Source organism: Pithys albifrons, chromosome 9 (assembly GCF_047495875.1).
Source record: "Pithys albifrons albifrons isolate INPA30051 chromosome 9, PitAlb_v1, whole genome shotgun sequence".
In the NCBI taxonomy this organism is placed as follows: Eukaryota; Metazoa; Chordata; class Aves; order Passeriformes; family Thamnophilidae; genus Pithys; species Pithys albifrons.
Window position 1 is genome coordinate 31474654 of NC_092466.1, and position 20421 is coordinate 31495074.

At 43.4% G+C, this 20421-nt stretch overlaps 1 protein-coding gene across 3 annotated transcripts in view; it reads left to right on the plus strand.

Moving 5' to 3' along the window:
- The window catches only part of ARID5B (AT-rich interaction domain 5B), a 118042-nt gene extending 97924 nt beyond the window's left edge, over positions 1-20118 (plus strand). For all 3 annotated transcript variants that reach the window (XM_071563210.1, XM_071563211.1, XM_071563209.1), the window contains 2 exons: positions 10147-10345; positions 14235-20118. In XM_071563210.1, coding sequence (XP_071419311.1) covers positions 10147-10345; positions 14235-16385 — 2350 coding nt within the window. In that variant the 3' untranslated portion in view covers positions 16386-20118. The remainder of the gene's footprint in view (positions 1-10146; positions 10346-14234) is intronic.
- The last annotated feature ends 303 nt before the right edge of the window (positions 20119-20421 follow it).

Sequence of the window (20421 nt, forward strand, 5' to 3'; positions counted from 1 at the left end):
TACCCAAAAGCAGTTCTACTTGCCTTGAGTCAGTCTGAGGAAAGAGTTGATGGTTAGATTGGTCTTGGTACAGTGAAGAGCTCAAATCTGAGTTCTTGGATGCCAGTCCATCATGTAGATCTGGATTACATCTGATAGGAGGCAGCACCTATTTTCCAGGTCTCCAGGAGGCTGTCAGAAAATGGCATTTGAAGAAAAAGCCTTGTAGGTGTTTTAGTGTAGCCATAAGCTTACCTAAAATGTGCTTTACCAAATTTGGTCTGAAAGACCAAAACACGTAAACAAAAAAACCTCAGTGACTCATCCAGTCTCTAATTTTCTACTGTTAGCTGGTACTTTTCCACCACAGAAAAGGTGTATTAAGCCTCAGACTTGGAGAAAAGTAAATGAAATTGTCATGGTTTGTTTCAGCTGGTAATTCTAACTACAGCACCTGTAAATGTAATGCTCATTTATAGCCAAAGTGCTCAGATGACATTTAATCTAAAACTAGAACTGCAGTGCAGGAACACACGCTCATGATTTAGAACACACATGCACTTTCAAACTTGATGGTGAGCTGTAAAGCTAAACTGGAAATTGAATTAAGCTGGAAAGTAAATGCTGAATAAACCTCATGATTTTTCCTTTCTGAATCCCACTGGCCTTTCCTTGCTTACTGGAGGCAGAATAGGCAGTTCCCTGACTTCACTGACCCTGGTGCTGTTGGACTTAGCCTTGCCATTCATCTCTGCAACTGGATCTCAAGGGTGTCCATGTCGTGTTAACCAGGTTTCTTCCAAGGTGACAGAGAAGCTCCTGTTTGCACTGGCTTTAGTGTATCAAAGCTGTTTAGGTGGCAGCCACCTTTCAGTGACATCCCTAGGATGCTGAGGAGTGGAATGGCCCATATGTCTCAATTCAGGCTCTGCATCCCACCTTCCTGCCCTCTCCAGGTTCCCCTTTGCAAGGTGGAGTTTTGCACACAACTTCAAAGGGCAAAAAGAGAGAGAAAAAAACCAAATATCAACAAAAACCAAAAAGAAAACCACGGAAACATAAGAGCTGGAAGGGCACAATTGTCTGTCCAGCAAATCCCATGAAGAACTAGTGCTTTTGTCTAAATGTCTTTATAACCTCTACAAAGCCACCATATTGCTGCAAACTTACAGTACCAAGGATGCCAAAAGCTGAAACAAAGCCAGATTTAAAGGCTGTGAGGAATGTATTGCTCTGTAGCCCCCTGTTTGGAGAGGGCTTGTGGTGGTAGCTGTTCATGTGCTGTAGGTAGGCAGAGTGCTTCAGCTTGGCAATGTTTGCTTTGTTTCCCTGGTAAAAGGGAAAGAAAGGTTTTTGTGTGTATTTTCAGCCAATCCATTTATCATGTAATATGGTTTGTGTTTCCAGTAACTGGTTTCATTTTAAAACAAGGCGAGGCTGCCAGTGGTTCAGTAAGTGTTATTTGTATATTAGTTAGACAACTTTTGTTTTATTAATGAGTATAATAATGAAAGTGCAGGTTTCTGAGTAGAAGCAATGGGTGTTTTTATTTAAAGCTTAGCAGGCATCGCATAATGCCAGTGAATACGTTATTGTCACTGTAGGCATGGCTGGTCTGGACCTGCCTCTGATTGGGTTATTCCAAATAGGCCCAAGCACTTCATAAAAATGTCTTTGTCAGCCTAGTTTTCCTTCCAAACCTATTCATCTCTGTCAGTTTTTAATATTAGTACCAGGCTCTTGGCTATAGTCCATTAGTACTGTACTTAATTGCTCATGTTACAGATGATTACCAATATAAAAAGCATTAATGTTTTCCCATCGTGGGGCTGTGCTCTGTGCACGACTTGGACCATACAGAGCTTATGAGTGGTTATTGTTGTTTTGGTTGTTACTTTCTTCATTCGTGCTCCATTAATGCACTTACCTTGCACGATCACAGAAAGCCAGAGGCGTGTGTGGTTGGTATGAGGTGATTCAGCCTCAACTGTTCCTGTGAAACTCTTACAGCCTTGTCAGTACTCTACATCTCTCTTATCAAGAAACCCTCAGAAACGGCTACTTTTCTGCGAAGCACTCTTCTCCATGCTGCCTTCCCCTAATAATGCAGATGTGGCTTTCACATGCAGGGTTTGAGGTTTCTTTTCGCTTTTACACAAAACACATGATGGGCAGCTTTAATTTTCTGGCAGGAGCAATAGGCTGTGTGTCTGCAGTGCTGCTGATGTTGTTGTTAGGGATTTTTCATAAATGTTACACCGCCACCTCAAAAAAAACCTCAAACAGAAAAACCCAACCTGCTATTTTGCAAGGTATATAAAGTTCCAAATAAAATGCATTGAACAAAACAAAAGTACTAGCAATTGCCTGTTGAGGCTTTTTACTGTCTCCAGGTCTGGCTGTGATTCCTCCTGGTTTCCTCCAGATCAAGCCCTGTGCACAAGCTGTGCACACACACACATGAGCTGGGAAATTGTGTTGTGCAACGGCATGCAGTAACTCTCCTTGGCATCTTTGGTGGACAGACATGTTGGTGCTGAAAGGTGTCATGGCAGGCAGCTGGATGGTCCCACAGACCGGTAGCCTCCTGACCTGTTTGGGTGCTGTGGGAAGCTGGGCTCCCTCGGGGTCTCCAGCAAGGATGGATGCAGAGACCTCTATGGGCTGTGTCCTGCTCTTCAGCAGTGTGTCTCATAGCCTGGCCCTCACAAGTCACTGGGACTTGGAAAACCACTGCATCCTGGTCAAAACCAGCTGGAGAGGGATTTATTAGGCCTCGTACTCTCACCAAATTCAGGCTGCTGAGTGGGCAAAAATTCTGCGGAGCCACAACTAACAGGAACTTGAGGAGGAGCAGACAGGTGAGATGGGGTGAAGTTCTTCACAGTGGGGCAAGGTGGCTGTACCCATGCCTTGGGGACTGTCTTGAAGTGGGTTATTCTGGTTGTGGGGCCCCTGGGCACTTTCAAAGCACCCTGCACATCTGTCCCTTACCAGGGGACTAAACCCCAGGAGACAGAGCAACTTGGATAGTTCAGAGCCCATTCTGCATTTTTCTTTCTGATCACTCACATAAATGTTATGTATTATCAGAAATGCAAGGCAGGTCAAAGTAAGTCTCTTACATGGTTTCCCTTTAACAGCCATAAAATCTGTCTCCCCTAAGGATATTGTGCAGTAATTCAATATGCAACAGAGCCCTGTGTTCCATGCAAATGCTGTTTGGTTTTGTTAAAACGTTTGGATAACTTTGGTAATGTCTAAGAATTTCAGTGGAGCTTTGTAGGAAATAGCAGTCAGTCTTCAGAGGGGAAAAAAAAGTAGGAGGCTAGTATAGCATCTACATGAAATTGCTTATGGTTATCTTTTAATACACATTGTAATTAATAGTAGGTTTTGATTTACACTGTTAAGTGTGAAAATATCCTCAGGCAAAAATTAATCAAATGTTATGTCATGCTATAAACTACAAGAAGCTCTTTGTTTGACCCAAAAAACTTGCCAAGTAACAGTTTTTTCTTGTTGTTTTATTTTTGTCCTCACCCCACTTCCCTGCCCCCCTCACACTTCAGCTAGTCCCAGACTCTCCCAGAAAACTTCACAAGTTGCAAATTGTCTCAATAATTTTCCATCAAGCACGAATTTAAGCCTGAAGATAGATGAGGTGTCTCAGTTCTCTCTCTCTTTTCCTGGGTTTTTAGTTTGATTTTTTTTTCTTTTTGATAAATAACAAGAGGTTTCTACTTATGATTTTCTGCCCTCAGGGCTTTATCATTAAGATTAAATAACTGTACTCTCAAGCATACCACTGAACAAACATCTTTTCAATTATGTGAGTAACAGATGCTTTAACAAAGGAACTATTGAAAATTCAGAAAGCTTCCCCCCTCCCCAAGTTTTAAAAAGTATCAGATGACAGAGGAATGTAATTGTTTACCATTAAAACAGATCCTTAGCTGTCCATTCAAAACATCTGAGAACACACATCTTTTTCAAAATTTCTGGGGTTTCAGCCTCAGAGACTTCCTGGCCAGCACTGGAGTCAGCAGGAGTCCTTGGGTGCAAAGTGCTGGGCAGTAGGGCACTTGTACTTCAGGGTTTTGCTAGCATGGCACAGGTTGCCCTAGTCTGTTCAGCTTTGTGCAATGGAGATGTGGCTCAGAGCTCCCAGCAAGGGTGGGCAGGATTTTGGAGTCCCACCAGGAGACCTGCACCCCACAGGCAATGCAAAATGGCATCTGGAAGCTTGTCCTGAGCACAGGGACCAAGTGTTGCAGGTACTCTATGAACCTGCCAAACAAAATGCATGGCTGCCTTTAGACGCAGAAATTGTAACTATGACCAAAACAGAGGCTTGTAGCAGTTTTGGTAGAGTGACCTGGGAAGGCTGCCCTGTGCCGATCACTCTTCCTTAGAGTCTTTCACATGCATAAATCTGCACTAAAGGCAAAAGACTGGGGTTGTTCATCTCCCCCTGTTGAGCCTGAAGATCAGGAGTGCCTGAGCTTCCCTCGCCTGGCTGTGCAGCTAAATCAACAGCTGTGTTTGTAATGTCACTAATTTCCAGTTTACTTAAAACAAAGTGTCTTTGAATTCTCTTAGAGCGGCGCAGTTCCCACCTTTCAGCAGTGAGCCATTCTCATTACCCACCAGCACTCCCAGTGGGCTGTGGAGGAAAGTTGTTGATGAAAGGATGAAAGAGCCATTTCTTTAAGGAAGGAAAAGTTCTTTGGAAAGAAAATTGAACTCAAACATATTTTGTCTTCACTGATAAAATACATGCCAGTTTTGTACTTCAGACAAATGCAAATCAAGCCATTGCTATTGTGTTCTGCACAAAAGCTTGCTTTCATAACCCTTGCATTGTACAATGCAATCCAGGCAAATCAGACTTGAGAAACACACTGCTTCATTTCCTCAATGTATTTTATATTCCCATTTTGGAAAACAGGCTGAGTCCTTAAAGTTTGGGTTATTCCTCTTCCCTCTTTGCTGGGAATATGTCACTGGTGTCCAGGAGCGCTGCCTCGTGCTCCTGGCTATCCCCACCAACTGATTGCTGTTGAAGGTGACTTGTTACCCTTTCCTACACAGACAGCAGCGTTCCAAGATTTATCCTTTTGAAAAGTGTCAGGGTAAAAAAGACAGGACTTCTCTTGGGATCAGAGGTCAGGCATTCCTGCTGGTCCCTTAAAACTGCTCAATTTTTGCCACTCAGTTTTGCCCCTTAATTTCTAGGGGGCAAGATTCAGGTTTCTCTCATCGAGGTTACCAATAGGGGACCCTTTGTCACACAGGGGCTGTTGCCAGAGCTGCCCCAGGCTGCCCTGGCTTGGTGGCCACTGATCCCAGCCCTGTGCTTTGCCCCTCTGGCTGCAGGGCCTGTGGACAGCTCTGCCTGGCTGTTGAGAGGACGTCTTGAACCAGATGGTTTCCCTCTGGAGCCAGGCAAACCAGCTGTCTTGTCCCCGGCTCTAGCAGTGCCTCCAGAGGAAGGAGTTGGAGCCACTGTGGCCTAAGGTGCTCAGGAGGAAAGTCTTTTCCAAATTCATACCTGTAAAAAGACCTATTGCCTGTCCCTTTTCAGCATTTTTGAAGCTCTAACAGCTTAATGTTCTCATGATTTACATTAGCATCTAATCCTTGCATAATCTCACTAATCCCTTGGCCCCAAAATATCCATTGGCAGTGAGTTCCATGGGTTAACTGGTTGCTGTATTCATTTGGTGGAGCAAATTTTAAATCTTTTTCCATTCCTGTTGCAATTAGCCTCCTTAACCTGGCCAAGCCTGCAAATGGGGCAACATCTCCCAAGGAATGGACTTGGGTATTTTAAGCCCTTCCAAGATTATTCTTGTGGCTGAGAGACTCCATTGCATGCTATTTTGTGTTGGGCTTGGAGCCCTTGAGAAAGTACAGTGATGTCAGTGGGAGACGTGCTGGAATATTTATTCTGCCAGAAAAAAACTAAAAATAAACACTGAAACAGCAATATGAAAAATACTGTAGGGGTTGTGCTGAGCTGCCTCCTTCCCTCCTTCGCCCTGTGTGTCTGGGGCATATGGTCCCTCCCTAGCCCCAGAGCCCCGTCATATCCACACACAGTGGGGAGAATTAAAGAGGAAACTGGCAGCCTTAACATTTAATTTCCTTCCTCTTTCTGGGCTGGTCAGATCCTTTGCATTATTGTAACTACTTTTTTTATCATGCCTATAAATAGATGTGCTGTCATGTGTCCTGTGAAGCAAAGTCGGGCCAAAAAAGTCATTCATTCTGCATAATCAATACATGTAGTGGTTACTGGCTCAGATGAGGTCTTGTATTGTTAGTTCTGTATCAGGGAAAAAAACTGTTGACTAATAAAGATTAAGGGCTTTTTTTTTCCTTTTATGAAATGCTAATGTTGAAGACATGTTTGATATACTGTGAAATACATTTCTCTAATGTGAAGTTTCTGCTTTTTGTTGGGAAAGAGATTCAGTCCCTGGAGGATTTTAGAATTTGTAAATATAAAATTATCTGCTTCAGTGTTTTTTAAAAAAAGGTTGGCAGAAAGCCAGATTACTTACATTACTGTAATAGATTTGCTGACCTCTGACATCTGCTGCAGAGAAGTACATTGAATTTTTCATAATATCAGATGATGCAGATCTAAAAACTCACTACACTGCACCATTATTTAATTCAGGACTTACTAAAGGAAAATCTTTTTTTGAGTAGCAGTTTATACGTGATTAAACTTAATATTGCCGATTGTAATAAATCAGGATTAGTATAGTACTGATTTGTTAATCTAACTTGTATTGATTTTAAGTTGTCTTTATTTAAAAAAAAAAAAAGGAAAACGACTGGCTTTTCACAGTGACTGAATTTAATAAGAAGCTCTGTGATAGCAAAGACTCCCCTACTGTTTCTGCTCTTGGCTGGAAAATGTTATTCTTGTATTATTCCAGGAAAAAAAAACCTCATGCTGCTAAAAATCTGCTGCCTGTGGAAAGATTTTTTTAATACACCAGTGCTTACATATTCTATTTATGTTAATTGACTTATAAATAATACATTTTATTAATCTTAATATTGGCATCTTGATCATGATGAATACCCTTTTATTTGGTCTTCTCATAGGCTTTACAAGTAAATATTCTTCAGACCACAAAATATTCCCCCATCTTCCTTTTTTATCAACACTTTGATACTTCCCCCCGTGTCGTGAAATGCAGCCACAGTTCAAAGCGACTCAAAACACGGTTGTTGTTTCCAACATACGAGATATTCGAGGTACCTGGATCCAGTTTTTGGACGTTGTCTTTACCTCTCTTTGTGCAAAGATTGATTAAATCTTACCTGCACTGCAAATATTTGAAAAAAAAAAACTACCTTGTGCTGGTTTCAGACATGTCACATTCTGCTAAACTATTTGGCTAAGAGCAGCTCGCATTCTTCCGGTGTTGGGCAATATTGACCTTAAATTGGCTAAGCCTCCATGGCATGTGAGCCGGCTGCTTGCATGTTCCGAGAGCTGTATTAGCTTTATTACTCCTGCGCTATAAAAACTTCTAATAATCAAATGATAAGATCATATCCTGTGGGTAATTGTGTTGTACCATGACAGGATAACCGAAAAAACATTCAGTGAGAATTGCAACCGACGGAAATCTCTGCGTGGAGCGGCAATGGCTGGTGTTGGGGGCTCGGGGCCGCGTTCCCGCCCGGCTCATCGCCAGCCACCCCCGAACGCCACCACGGCAGCCTGGCGGCCCTCCTTTCAGGAGAGGAGGGGAAAATCCTAGAACAAGCCATCCTTGTATTTTGACTCCGTTTTACCTTAGTCATGCTGCCTCCCCGATACATGAAACGTTTAATTCCAGATTTCCTGCCGCTGGCTCCAGGCTGCTGACCGGCAATGTGAAATGTATTTTTACTGCTGTCGGCCTGCCAACTGCTGAGCTCAGTGAAAAATAACTAAAATGAAAACCTTGTACTCCCACATGAACCCTTAAGATCAGAAAAGGAAATTTAAGCCACAGTAACTAATTAGCACCCAGGCTAATGAGTTCTGGTGAGGTGCAGAAGCAGGAGGAGGAGTTTGTGTCCCGCGCTACCCTACGAGGCTCAGTGGAGAGCACACTGAGAGCACCCGAGCGGTGATTAATTGTGTGGGCCCGGGCCTTGCTCCTGTCCCGGCTGGAGCCACGGGGTTAATCACTTGGCATCTTCCAGGGAAAGGTCCTTTCCGTGTGCCCGGAGCATCTCCATCTCCCATGGGGCACCGGACAGCGTCTCAGACCTTCATGGATGCAATATGTAGATTTTTAATGGGCAACGCGTTCCCATGGAAACAAAACAAAGTCAAACACTCCCCTCACGGTGCTAACAATTATTGTAATAAAATGTGTTTTTATTAAAAGCGATTTTAAATATTTAACACATGGCAGAGCGGCCTCGACGCTGCCCTCTGTGAAACCCAACCTTGCCTCGAGTGAAGTCCAAAGTGCTTTGTGCAGCACGGGGAGGAATTCGGTGTTTTCACCAATATTTGCACTTTGTGAACGAAATGTAGCAGCCTCAAGTATGAACAAGATTATTTTTTTCTTCTGCTGCTTAGTTATGCTTTTTATTATATAAACATTAACTGTAATATTACAGTGGGAAGCAGGTATTTGGCAACTACGTATTATTTTGCTAAGTTTGCATAGAGGGAGCAGTTTCCAGTTTTAGCAGCTGTAACATGTTTAAACTCAGTTTGTAATGGGATCTGAAGATGAATATTCCCTGTGGGCTCTGCTTAGCTTCATTACTGGAGCCCTGCCAAATTCAGGGCTAGAAAGTATTATTCACGCCTCTTTGCACATACCATGTCAGAGCATGCTCAGTTAATGAATTTTGTTTCTAATATAGCATAAATTGGGTTTATATTTTAACATAATTTATGTTGTATTTTATTAAAATGTAAAATATTGTGATCATGAGCAATCTAATTTCTGCTCTCTTAAGCCCAAACTGTGTTTGAACATCTAAGTATGTAAATCAAAATTGCATGCTTAGAAACTGATTCTAGGATAACAAACGAATATCTGAACCAAAGAGGTTTCTGCCTTGGAGTCTTAGATTAAAGATAATTAAGGATTCCTGGTATTTGAGCAGATTTATGTTGTTTATAAGCAAAGTACATTTTCTTCATAGAGTCAACTTGTCTTTTTTTTTTTTAACAAATTATGTTTGCTGTATTAAAGTTCATATTTTTAAAGCCTGAGTCTTGTATTAATCCCACAGTGAGTCATTAATCATACCAAAATGCATTATAAAAACTTTAATCACTGAAGTTGAAACTGAGATTGTAATGCAATCCATCCCTTTTAATTATATCAGTTATTTTTCCTTTCAGATCAAAAATTGCAAAGGGAAAACACATAGATTAAAACTCGGTGTGTTTGATGCTTTCAAGGGGAGGATATTTTTTGTTTGCATTTCTTCCTTGCTTTTTTAAAGCGATGCCATGCACTTGGGGGCACACAGTTCCACAGTGAAAAATTCCTTTGCTTTTAACTTCTCCTCTCCCTTTCTTCCTTCAAAAAAGACTCCCTGGTGATGGCAGGGAGCGTGGTGACTGTTGCTGCACGGGTGCCTTGCCCGGGTGGCAGCATGGCTGGTGCTGTGCCCACCCTGCAGGGCTCCTGCAGCCCAACTCGCCCATCTTCCGCCCATCTTCTGCCACATTCCTGGCACTCACTCTTGCACTCAAGGGAAATTGTGTAGCTCTTATCAAGTTGGCTGTGGCTTTGTAGGTGTTTTCCCGGGATTTGCTGCATGCTGTTAAGGGCAAAGATGGAAAACAAAAATAAATGGCGCTTTTTTTTTTTTTAAATCAGTCTAAAACATAGTGTGTCATATCCTCATCTGGTACAAATTGGTGTAGCCACACAAACCACTGTGGTGTTACTGACAACTGATCCACACCGACTCCAACTCCACTGAATTTATGCCACATGATAATCTTTCCAAATAAATTGATTTCTTATACTTGGATTTATAGATGTGGAGTTTAAATTGTTGCTTTTATGGCATGGAAGAAAATGGATTTATTAAGTAAACTGCTTGTAGTAGATACATTTTTTTCTTTGCTAGAATGGCAAAACGTGATCAATTATTTGTTCCTTAATCCCCTAGATTAATCCTGCCATATGAAAGATTTATTAAAGGAGAGGAAGATAAGCCACTGCCTCCAGTGAAACCTCGAAAACAGGATAACAGTTCCCAGGAGGGCGAAGCGAAAACAAAAGTGTCTGGAGCAAAACGCATCAAAAATGAAAACCAGAAGAGCAAGAAGGAAAAAGATAATGCACAGAAACCCCAAGATGCATCTGAGGTCGGTTGCTTCCCTGCTTTTCAGTTTTTCAATTAAAAATGCACAACTTTAATCACATGAAATTCAGTGATAAAATACATACTTTAAAGTGGAGAATTCCAACCAGTGGCCTTTTAGTTTGCTCAGCAATGAAAATTCAGTTCTTGTGGTGCTGTCTGTGCTGGGATTTTGCTGGGCTACAAATGGCAGTCAGTTAGCTCCATATTGCACAGCAGTGATGGCAGAAGACCAAGCAGTGGATCTAACTAGTACCATTTCTGCTCATTGTGTTATACAGTGGTCACCACTAAAAGATCAGCAGCTGCCAAAGGGAAACCACACAACTGCCACAGTTATTTCCTAATCTAAGTATAGGGTGCAGGAACGTCTAATGCTGTTGATAATACTGTGGTAACTGTTGAACACAGCTGATTTTTGTAATGGTAACCTCTGGATCAGCCCTTCTGTGCTCAGAGATTTGTGCACGGCTGTCAAAAAAAATACCACTCCTTGGGATTTTTATTATGTTATACTAAATTTCTTTTTGGACTTAAAGGTCATATTTTGAGGGAACCACTTTGCAAGCCCTAAGTGAGACCGACTTCCCTCATGGCTTTTGGCTGAGGTTCCTATTCAGACATAAGAGGTTCCTATTCTCTCACCTGCTTTACATGGGCAAGCCCCAGTTTCCACACATAGCCACGTTACTTGCAGGCATAGGATAGTCCTCATGGAAGAGATTGTATGTTCATAGCACAGGGTAAGATAGATGGTAGAATTCATGCAAATAAATGTCAAGTGTTGTTAAGGGATAAAAAATCAATGGGGGTTTTGCTCCAGTGTTACTTAAGCACTTTCCTTTGCACATCCTGCCCACTGTCTCCTGTGCCCTGCTTGCACCCCATGTGAAGGAGGTGGTGAAGCTCCTCACACGCAGCCCCTGCAAAACATGTTGCTTTTCTTGTCTCAGTCTGCCAGATGACAGCAGCCTTCAAGGCGTTGCAGTGAAAGTAAGTATTTAAAGAATGTTGAAACCCGTGACGCGCCCGGCAGACTATGGCTGCTCCTTTGGCTTCATTGCCGTCTGGCAGGTACATAATCCCGTTTCTAAACCTCTGTGGAAACTGGTATTGAGTCAGCTCCCAACAATCCTCCTCCCCTTCATTGTTTTAAAAAAGCAATGCAGGACCTGTAAACATGGATGCCTCTGAGACTTCATGTACCCATTTTTGAGAACTGAAAATTTTGGTTTTCACATCCCACTATGTCTTTAAGTTGTGCTTGTAAGGACAATTTCATCCCCCATTCCAAGCAGAGTATGTGGTTTAAGTGGCCTTCATCAATAGTATCTTTAATACCTCATGTAAGAGCACTCCACAGAGAGACTTTTTGTTTTCTCTGGCATTGTTTTATTAAAGCAAGGACCCCTGTTGGTGTAAAATGCCAAAAAACACATAGAGAGGAGAGTGTGAACAAACCTGCTTCAGTCGCTGGAAGGTTGCAACACAAATTGCCCAAAGCAAGGAAGAAAGAAGTGAAGGGAAGGCTTGTGCTGTCATTCCTTCATGCCTGGTTATTTATTGAGGGGTCTTGGATCAGCAAGATTCATTACACATTATCTGTGCCACCACTGCTAAGCCCAGCATAACAAGTCAGCAACAGAGCAACAGCCTTAACTTTGAATTTCCTAGCTTTTGTTGTTCCCTATCTCAAACTTCCTGCTGGTTAAACTGTAGTTATTTTTGTGTGGTTTTGCAGGAAGAGTTCCTAAGCTGCGCTTATCGGAAGTGTAGGGAACTTAGACGAGACAATGCAAATGGACAATTACAGCTGTTTCCTATAGTAAAGTGGTACCTTTTGTAGCAGAATTAATGTGTCCTCCCTGGCTGGGGTGGAAGATGTGTCCTGCCCATATTTAATCAGAGTGGGCCATTAAGGACCTCAGCCTCCATGGCAGTCACTGCGTACAGGTGGTCACACACAGCCTGAGCAGTGAAGGGGCCTGCAGGGTGGATACGTCGAGCCGAGGTGGGGGTAGGGCTGCAGAGCTCATCGATGCTCTGCCATGGGGAGGCCTCCATGCCCAGGATATGGCACTTAACAGGGCTGGCAGAAAGGAGACATTCAGCTCCTTTGGGTGGAATAAAACCCAAGTCTGATGGGGCCAGGCAGAAGCCTGTATGTCTCTCTCACTCCAGCCAGCCCCTGGCAGTGGAGCCCCATTCCTGAGCCCTTATTCAGGCACAACAGCGATGGTGTGTTGCTCAGAGGGAGCCCCTGTAGCCACCACGTAAATATGTAGGCACGTCCCCAACCAAGCCACTGCTCAAACCATTTCTGCATGTGGCCTGGAAAAGCTGCCCTTAGCTGTGAGCTGGAAAAGCATAATCCAGTTACAAATGTGCAGTCCTCTCAACAGAATGTTCAACTCATGTACCTTGAGATGTAGGGAGAGAATACAACTTTAATTTATTAGAGTTGCATTTGCCTTTGTGCTCTTCACTGTTTTCCTGCCATCACAATGACATTGTCAGTGTAACAAGACACCAGACAAAATGCTATTAGCCTTAGACTGCACATTTCCTCACAATAGCTGAAACTTCAATCAAAGTGTTGCTTAACAGAAACAAAGAGCAGAATGTACAGTTATTAAATATGATTCTCTTTTTTTTCCTCCTCCTCGCTTTGCTCATCTGTCTGGTATTTTCCTGTAATTTTATAAGCTCAAGAGACTAGCGATGGTACTTTGTAAAGGACCTAATGATGGTATTTGGCTGCAAAAGGCAGCTATGAGTTTAAAAAGAAGTTAGGATGACTAACAGACACTGTAACTAATAGGCCAACCAAACAGACAGGAATATTTAAAAGCAGCTGTGAAGAAATAAATCTCTGAGAGGGTTAGATTCATTAGGACTGTCTCCAATTCCCCGCTCCTGTGACAGACCATAAAGCAGCATTTAGATGATAACTTTCTTGATGCGTCTTATCTTTACAATGAAGGAAGAAAGAAAACAATAATAATAAAGAACTCGCACAATGCTGCTGTTTTATGACTGTCTTCTACCACGACATGTCAGAGGAAAGTGACAGCAGTTTTGAAAAGGGCTGTCAGTCAGCTGGATCGCAGATGGGACACTCTGGTGACCTCTGTGGGTCACAGTTCAGCCAGCTACATAATGGGATGAATAGTGTGAATTGTGCACACAAGCTGTATTAATGGGGGAGCAGAACGAGCTGCGGTCCCATTGACGATAACGTATAAAAGCCATGTTTGTAATAGCAGGCACACACACTTACTGAATGTTGACAACTTCATTTTAATCCGTTAATAAAAAAATGTGTGTCCTAGTTAAGCTGTGGCAGTGATTTGCTGCCTACAATAGGGATTCCTAGTATGCCATTTCTATCATTTTCACACTTTAATGCAGAACTGGGTGTGAATGATCTCCTCTGTGATCACTGAATTTTTAAGATAGCTATGAGACTTTAAGTAAGAAAAAACATGAGAACTGTGTCATTTTCTTAGGTGAAGTTGGCTAGCAGGAGAAATTTCTATAGCCTTACCATTTGTGTTATGAAATCTGCTCTCTTGCATTTGCCTAATTAATATTAAAAGTATATAACCTCATCATTGAAGCATCTGGTCAAGCCACCAATGCCTCTCGTCAGGGTACAAATATCTGCTGTTTTGAAATGCTTTATTGTGACCCTGGCAGGGATAGTGTATTTCTTAATATTTTCAGGAGATAATTCTCTTTGTTTGAGTCCAATGCCTGATGTTAGGGCCTTCAGAAGGGTGACTGGCAAGTCCTTCTCTAAAAGTAATCAAAAGTGTACTGTGTATAATCTTAGAGACAGTCTGCTGAAATGCATTGCATTCTTACTACTGTCTATTGAATCATTTTATTAGGTTTCATCAGAACAAGAGAAGGATCAAGAATCAACAGACCAGAAGAACCTCCCTGAACACGCTACAGTGGGAGAGACAAAACAACCCGTACAAGGCCCTCCACCTCTTCTACCAGAGACAGCTCGGACACTGCCATTGGAAAAGACAGACCTGACAGAAAACAGCACCAGCAGTGAGAAAGCCAAGGAGGAGGTTGAGCACTCGTCCTCTTTCTCGAGTATATCCGTGCCCCCAGAAGAAGACACCGTGCTGGATGCCACTGTCACAAAGCAATTGCACCCCCCAGCAGATGCCCTGGAAGACACAAAGCCTGAACAAAGACTACACAAAGCTTTTACTGACAGCTTAGAAAGCGAACCTCCAGAAATGCCCTTCACAGCTTTCCCAGTCCATCTGCCCACTCAGAGCGACACAGAAGATGAGAAATTGCCAGAGATGGCCGATTACATCGCGAACTGCACGGTGAAAGTGGACCAGCTGGGGAATGAGGATATCCACAATGCACTGAAGCAAACGCCCAAAGTACTGGTGGTGCAGAACTTCGACATGTTCAAGGAAAAGGAGCTGCCTGGGTCCATGAATGATGACTCCACTTTTGGTTACACACCACTTCTGTACTCAAAGGGTAACCCAGGCATCATGTCACCCCTGGCAAAGAAGAAGCTGCTGTCGCAGGTCAGCGGGGCAGCGCTGTCGTGCAGCTATCCTTACGGTTCTCCTCCACCTTTGATCAGCAAAAAGAAACTGAACAGCAGAGATGAACTGTCCTCAGGCATATCACAAGGTCCCCACGTCTCCAATTCTGATCCTGTAGCAATTAATAGGCCTTCAGTCATACAACATGTACAGAGTTTTAAAACCAAGGAAGAAAGGAAATCAATTAACGACATTTTTAAACATGACATGCTAAGTAAACCGGATCCTCAGCGCTGTGATTTTTCAAAACATCACCTCAGTTCTCTTGCCGAGTCATACGTACCGAAGTCAGATATCCAGGACTGCAAAGATAAAATGAGTGAGAAAAGGGCACTGCAGCACTCCCATGTGCCCACTTTCTTGGCAGATTTTTATTCATCACCTCATCTGCACAGTCTTTATAGGCACACAGAACACCACCTTAATAATGAACAGACATCAAAGTACCTCCCCCGGGACATGTTCAGAGAGTCTGAAAATATTTCTACTTTTACTCAACACAAACACCAAGAAAAACTAAATTTAAATTATCGCCCATCTTTGCATCAGCAAGAAAAAAAGGCAACAGTGGAGGCCTCTTCAGATGATCAGCCAACAGATTTGAGTCTTCCAAAGAGCATACACAAACAGACTGCAAAGGCTCTAGGCTCCAGCCACCCTCACTCATCCATGGCCCAGCAAGATTGCAAAGGTATGTCCTCGTTCCAGGCTGCAAGCAGCCAGGCAGTGAGCCTAGACTGTAACCCCAAAGCGTGCCGTGTGTCCCCCATGGCCATGACAGCACCAAAAAAACACAGCGAGTTGCTCCACAGGTCTGGGAAGCAGCAGGCCCAGAGGCTGGAGAACCTGAGGAAGATGGAGGGAATGGTGCATCCTATCATCAGCCGCAGAACGAGCCCCCAGAATGTGGGGGCTGCCCGGCCTTTGAAACGGAGCCTGGAGGATTTGGACAAAGTCATTTCTGAAAAAAAAATCCGAGCTGTCTCTCCTCTGCACTTACCAAAGGAGACCCCGGCGAAAGACAAGATTCCCGATCCAGAGGGCGAAGGCAGCAAGCCGGTGCATGGCCTCCATTCTGGCAGCATGCTGGAAAGCCACAAATTTCCCCTCTCAGCCCCCATCTTCCCAGGCTTGTATCCGGGAAGCCTGTGCACAGGGCTGAACAATCGCCTCCCACCCGGGTATTCTCATCCCCTGCAGTACTTGAAAAATCAGACCGTGCTCTCCCCACTAATGCAGCCTTTGGCTCTTCACTCCTTCATGGTGCAGAGACAATTCCTCACGTCCCCTGCAAACTCCCAGCAACTGTACAGACACTTAGCTGCAGCAACACCTGTAGGAAGTTCCTATGGTGACCTTTTGCATAACAGCATTTATCCTTTAGCTGCTATAAACCCTCAAGCTGCATTCCCACCTTCCCAGCTATCCTCTGTACATCCCAGCACAAAACTGTAAACCCCCTTGCTCACAAAGAAAGGTCTGAGGAGAAGAGTTCAGTTAGCAACATTCCTCCCCCTGTGATGATGTCTCGCAGATTTAGCAATCTGTATTTTTGTCAACCAGGATGCAGTCATATCCTGCCGAGAGGAGCGCTTTGGAGTTTGATGGAGACAGGACTGCTTCTTTAATTCTGGCTCCCACGTCAGCCCCCTCACCCTTACCCATGCCCTCACAAAAAAAGAAAACCAAACAAAAAGCAAAAAACAACGAAACAGGAAAAAAAACAAAGAAAAAATCATTGAATTTTGCATATGTGTTTTCTGAAAGGACTTGAACATGGTAAGAGCAGATGTTCAAAGGGAGCCGTGGAAATGCAGGCCCAGTCCTGAGCTCACTGAAGCCCCGGTGAGGGCTGCATTTGCCTTTCACTGAGCCAGGGGCCGGAGGCCATGCGTTCTTGCCAATGAGTCAAGGACTCAAGATGAACCTGGAAAGGAGAAGTGGGCCGAGAATCTGTACAATCAGTGGATGTGCTTTTTTGGGTAACTTTTCCTGACTTTAAAAGATTCAATCAATGCAATGTATAGTAAAACGGCAATAGATTTTTCATTTTAACACTATTAGAACAGAAGAGTAAACACTGTTTAATCTGACTGTACATATCCACTTCGTAAACTACCAGTGTCACATTTGGTCACAATAATTTATATAGTTTTGTTTGTCCAGTATATTCTGTGCTCTTTGTGTTTGGTTTTTGTTTTGGGTTCTTTTTTTTTTAAATTAAACAGTATCATTTTATCTGCAACTTTTTTAAAGGCTGTGGCTGTCCTAATTCTTTTTTTATTATGTGTTTGTAATTTTTCCAGTTTCTTTATACTTTTGAACAGCATTTTTGTTTCATTTTTGTGGTAATGTTTACTGTTTACAAACTGAAGCAACTGGTTCACATTAATCTTAATGGTTATAAACATACTGTAGGTGATGTTACGGTGCAAGGATGCAAACAAGGTTCCTTTCCCCACGGCCCAATCCTGCAAGGTGCTGAGCACCTCTCTCCCTCCTCCTGTTGTTGCAATGGCTCCCATGCCGCTTCTCCCCTCCCACCAAGCTTTGCTGTCCTGTATCGTGGTCCATGAATTTGTCAAGCGTTGTACTTAACCTTACCTAGGCTGTGAAATCCTCCTGCCTACCGCCTACCAGAGAAACGGTCTAGAAAACACAGCCTCCCTGGCACAAGCTTCTGGATGACAAAGGAGTGCAGAAAACAGATTTGTGGTTTGCGAGAATGTCAAGAATTTCAGAAATTGTGAGAGGGAGCCAGTGCGGATTTGAATCAGAGGCTTACGGGTCGGGTCCTGTGCCTCACTAACAGGCTGGGCTTGGTAGGATGGGTAGGGGGTTCCATGCAGTGGTTGGGGTGGTCCTTCCACACTCCCACAAAGATCTCAGCCTCTCCCTGGGCATCCTTGCACAGGGGGAAAGCTCAGGCATGGAGGGGCTGGGTTTTCCTGATGGAAGAGCTTCCTATGGATGTATATTCACTTTGCAGGACGTCACCACCACGCAGCTGAGCACAGACATCAGTAAAGCAAAGTGTGACTTGGAGGCTTTATACAATGTGAAAATTGGTTGTGATTCAAACCATCTCACTTACTGTTCAAAGACAGTGTGATCGATATGAAAAGAAAAATGGAAACTACTAAGAAACACTTTGCATGCTAGGCATGTCATTAAAATTTTCCCGTGATATGAAGCCAAATACAATATATAATGTATCATACTTAATATCCAAAGGTGGAAACCAGAATAATATACTCGTCTACTGTTAAAGATCCAGCTTCTTCAATTAAATACTTTATATTCCTGTGGTAAAACTATATTTGATTGATTGATAAACAGACTAGTAGAACTTAGAACATGGATGTGCCAGTGCAGAGCATCCTGCTGCTCCACAAGTCGTACAGGAAACAGAACCGCAGGCTCATCCAGGCAGTGGCCAGAGTGTGGAGGACATCTCTAGGAAAGTTGCACTAGATGTGAATCACGTAAGAATCAGGGGTTTGGGGATGGGAGGGGAGGAGGGCGGGGGGACAGGGGGAGAGAATATAAAAATCTACAGCAAATGCAAACAGAAGCTTGTCGTGTGTTTGGCATAGCAAATGCTTCTCCTTGTTTTGGTTGTGTGTCCTGGAGTTGTGCATTTGTTTACACGAAGTGTCTGGTGTCCCTTTTGGTTACGTCCTGTTGGAGTTTGCTGGTTGCCTTTTTGGAGCCGTGCTGAGGCAGCGCGGGGCTGGGGGACAAGGAGAGGGGAGGAAAGCTCCTCGCTTGCCCCACGAGGAGACTGGCTGCTGCTGGCTGGGGAAGCTCATAATATATGGGCAAAACATCAGGGCAAAGGAAAAGAATTGGTAGCATAAACCCCCAACAAAACCGGTGCATTATTTGTTTAAGAACTCTTAACAGAAATCTTGGAAGTCTTTCAACAGACTATTGAATTCTCCATTGGCTGAAAAGTCTTTTTTTTTCCTTAATGTCTTAAATGGGGCTTTGTTTGCATTGTTTGAGTTCAAGGGGCCTTATTATTGAATGAAATTGCACAAGCCTTTCTTTGTGCAATCAGACCATTGTTATTGGTAGGTTTGTAAAGGAAACTGCGGAATCTAATTGGCAATAGAGTCATAAATCTATTTACTAGTAGCCAGTTCCAAGAACTGTTGCAATTCAAACGCACTATATCCAGGATGCATTAGGGATGCTGAAGGTTGTGAGATCCAAAGGAAAAGACCTGGCAGCAAACAGCTCATGTGTAGCTTCTGGCCATGCTCTGAGCCGGGCTTCGCGGAGCGTGTGGAAAGCAGGGCCTGATTCCCAGTGTGATCCATACCCTGGCCAGGCTGGGCGGGAGAGGCCAGTGGTCTGCGGCAGGTCTGCCATGGCTGTGAGCTGGCCTGGCGCGAGAAGCTCGCCTGGTGGCTTGGGGGTCGGTGCCTGGGAAGTCGTTTGTCCCAGCCACAGAGAACTCGCTTGGCAGATGCTGGAGCTGGAGCAGGAGGCAAGTGCTGTGCTGCCTCTGCCAGCACCTTGGCCCCATCTGGGGGAACATGGGGCTGCCACCTCCAGAGACACCTCTGGGGTCCCTCACCCCCCTGCCTGCTCTCCCTCTGCAGTGGTCAGTGAGGTAGCACCTGTTTTTTGGTGATTCTGGTGAGCAGTGGCACTGCCTGCGCTGGTGTGAGGCGAGCGACATTGGCAGCACTGCCGTGGGCACTGCCAGCGGTGTTTGCTGTACACGTGGTTGATATTTTGCTTGTTCTCCTTCTCCTCCCCTCTCCCCCCAGCCCCGCAGTTTTAAATATGTTCTAATAATGGCAGCATAATCTACTAGCTGTTTATACTTTTTTAACTTTCTTTTGTTGTAAATATTGTATACTTTTTGTGATTCAAGTTATGTAGCCTATATGCTCTGTAAGGTGATGATTTGTATATACAAAAATGGCCCAGTAATATTATATAGTTTCCCATTTAAAAGGTTATTGAGTAACCTTTGTGTTAGTTTAAACACTACCAGAAATAAAGCTGAGCCAACTATAAACACTCAATTTTTGTATGTTTTCCAAATTGTACTTATTAATGCTTTTGATACTGTATTATGTGCCAATAGTTTCCCAATCACATAGCAGGCAAAAGATATTTTGTACTTTTTGATCCACTGTAATATTTAATAAAAAATGTTACTATCTGTTCCCTTTTGTGTTTGATTAATAATTCTGTAAACAGCCCTTATCACAATGGATTACATATTATCCCATCTGACCTTTCAGCCCTCTTATATTGGCTTTTCTAGAGAAAGAATCTCCTCCTGCAAATGATTAGATTAAAGAAATGGAAGTTTGCAATTTCCTAAAGGAGGAAGAGACAAGATCTTCAGTCAGCGCCCCTCTATTTTTGCAGTGTGCTTACAATAAAGTGTGGCTGTGAACAAGCTGAGTGTAGGAATAATTTTTGAGGGGATAACATCCATACTTAACCAGTGGCTCCACTACCAAAT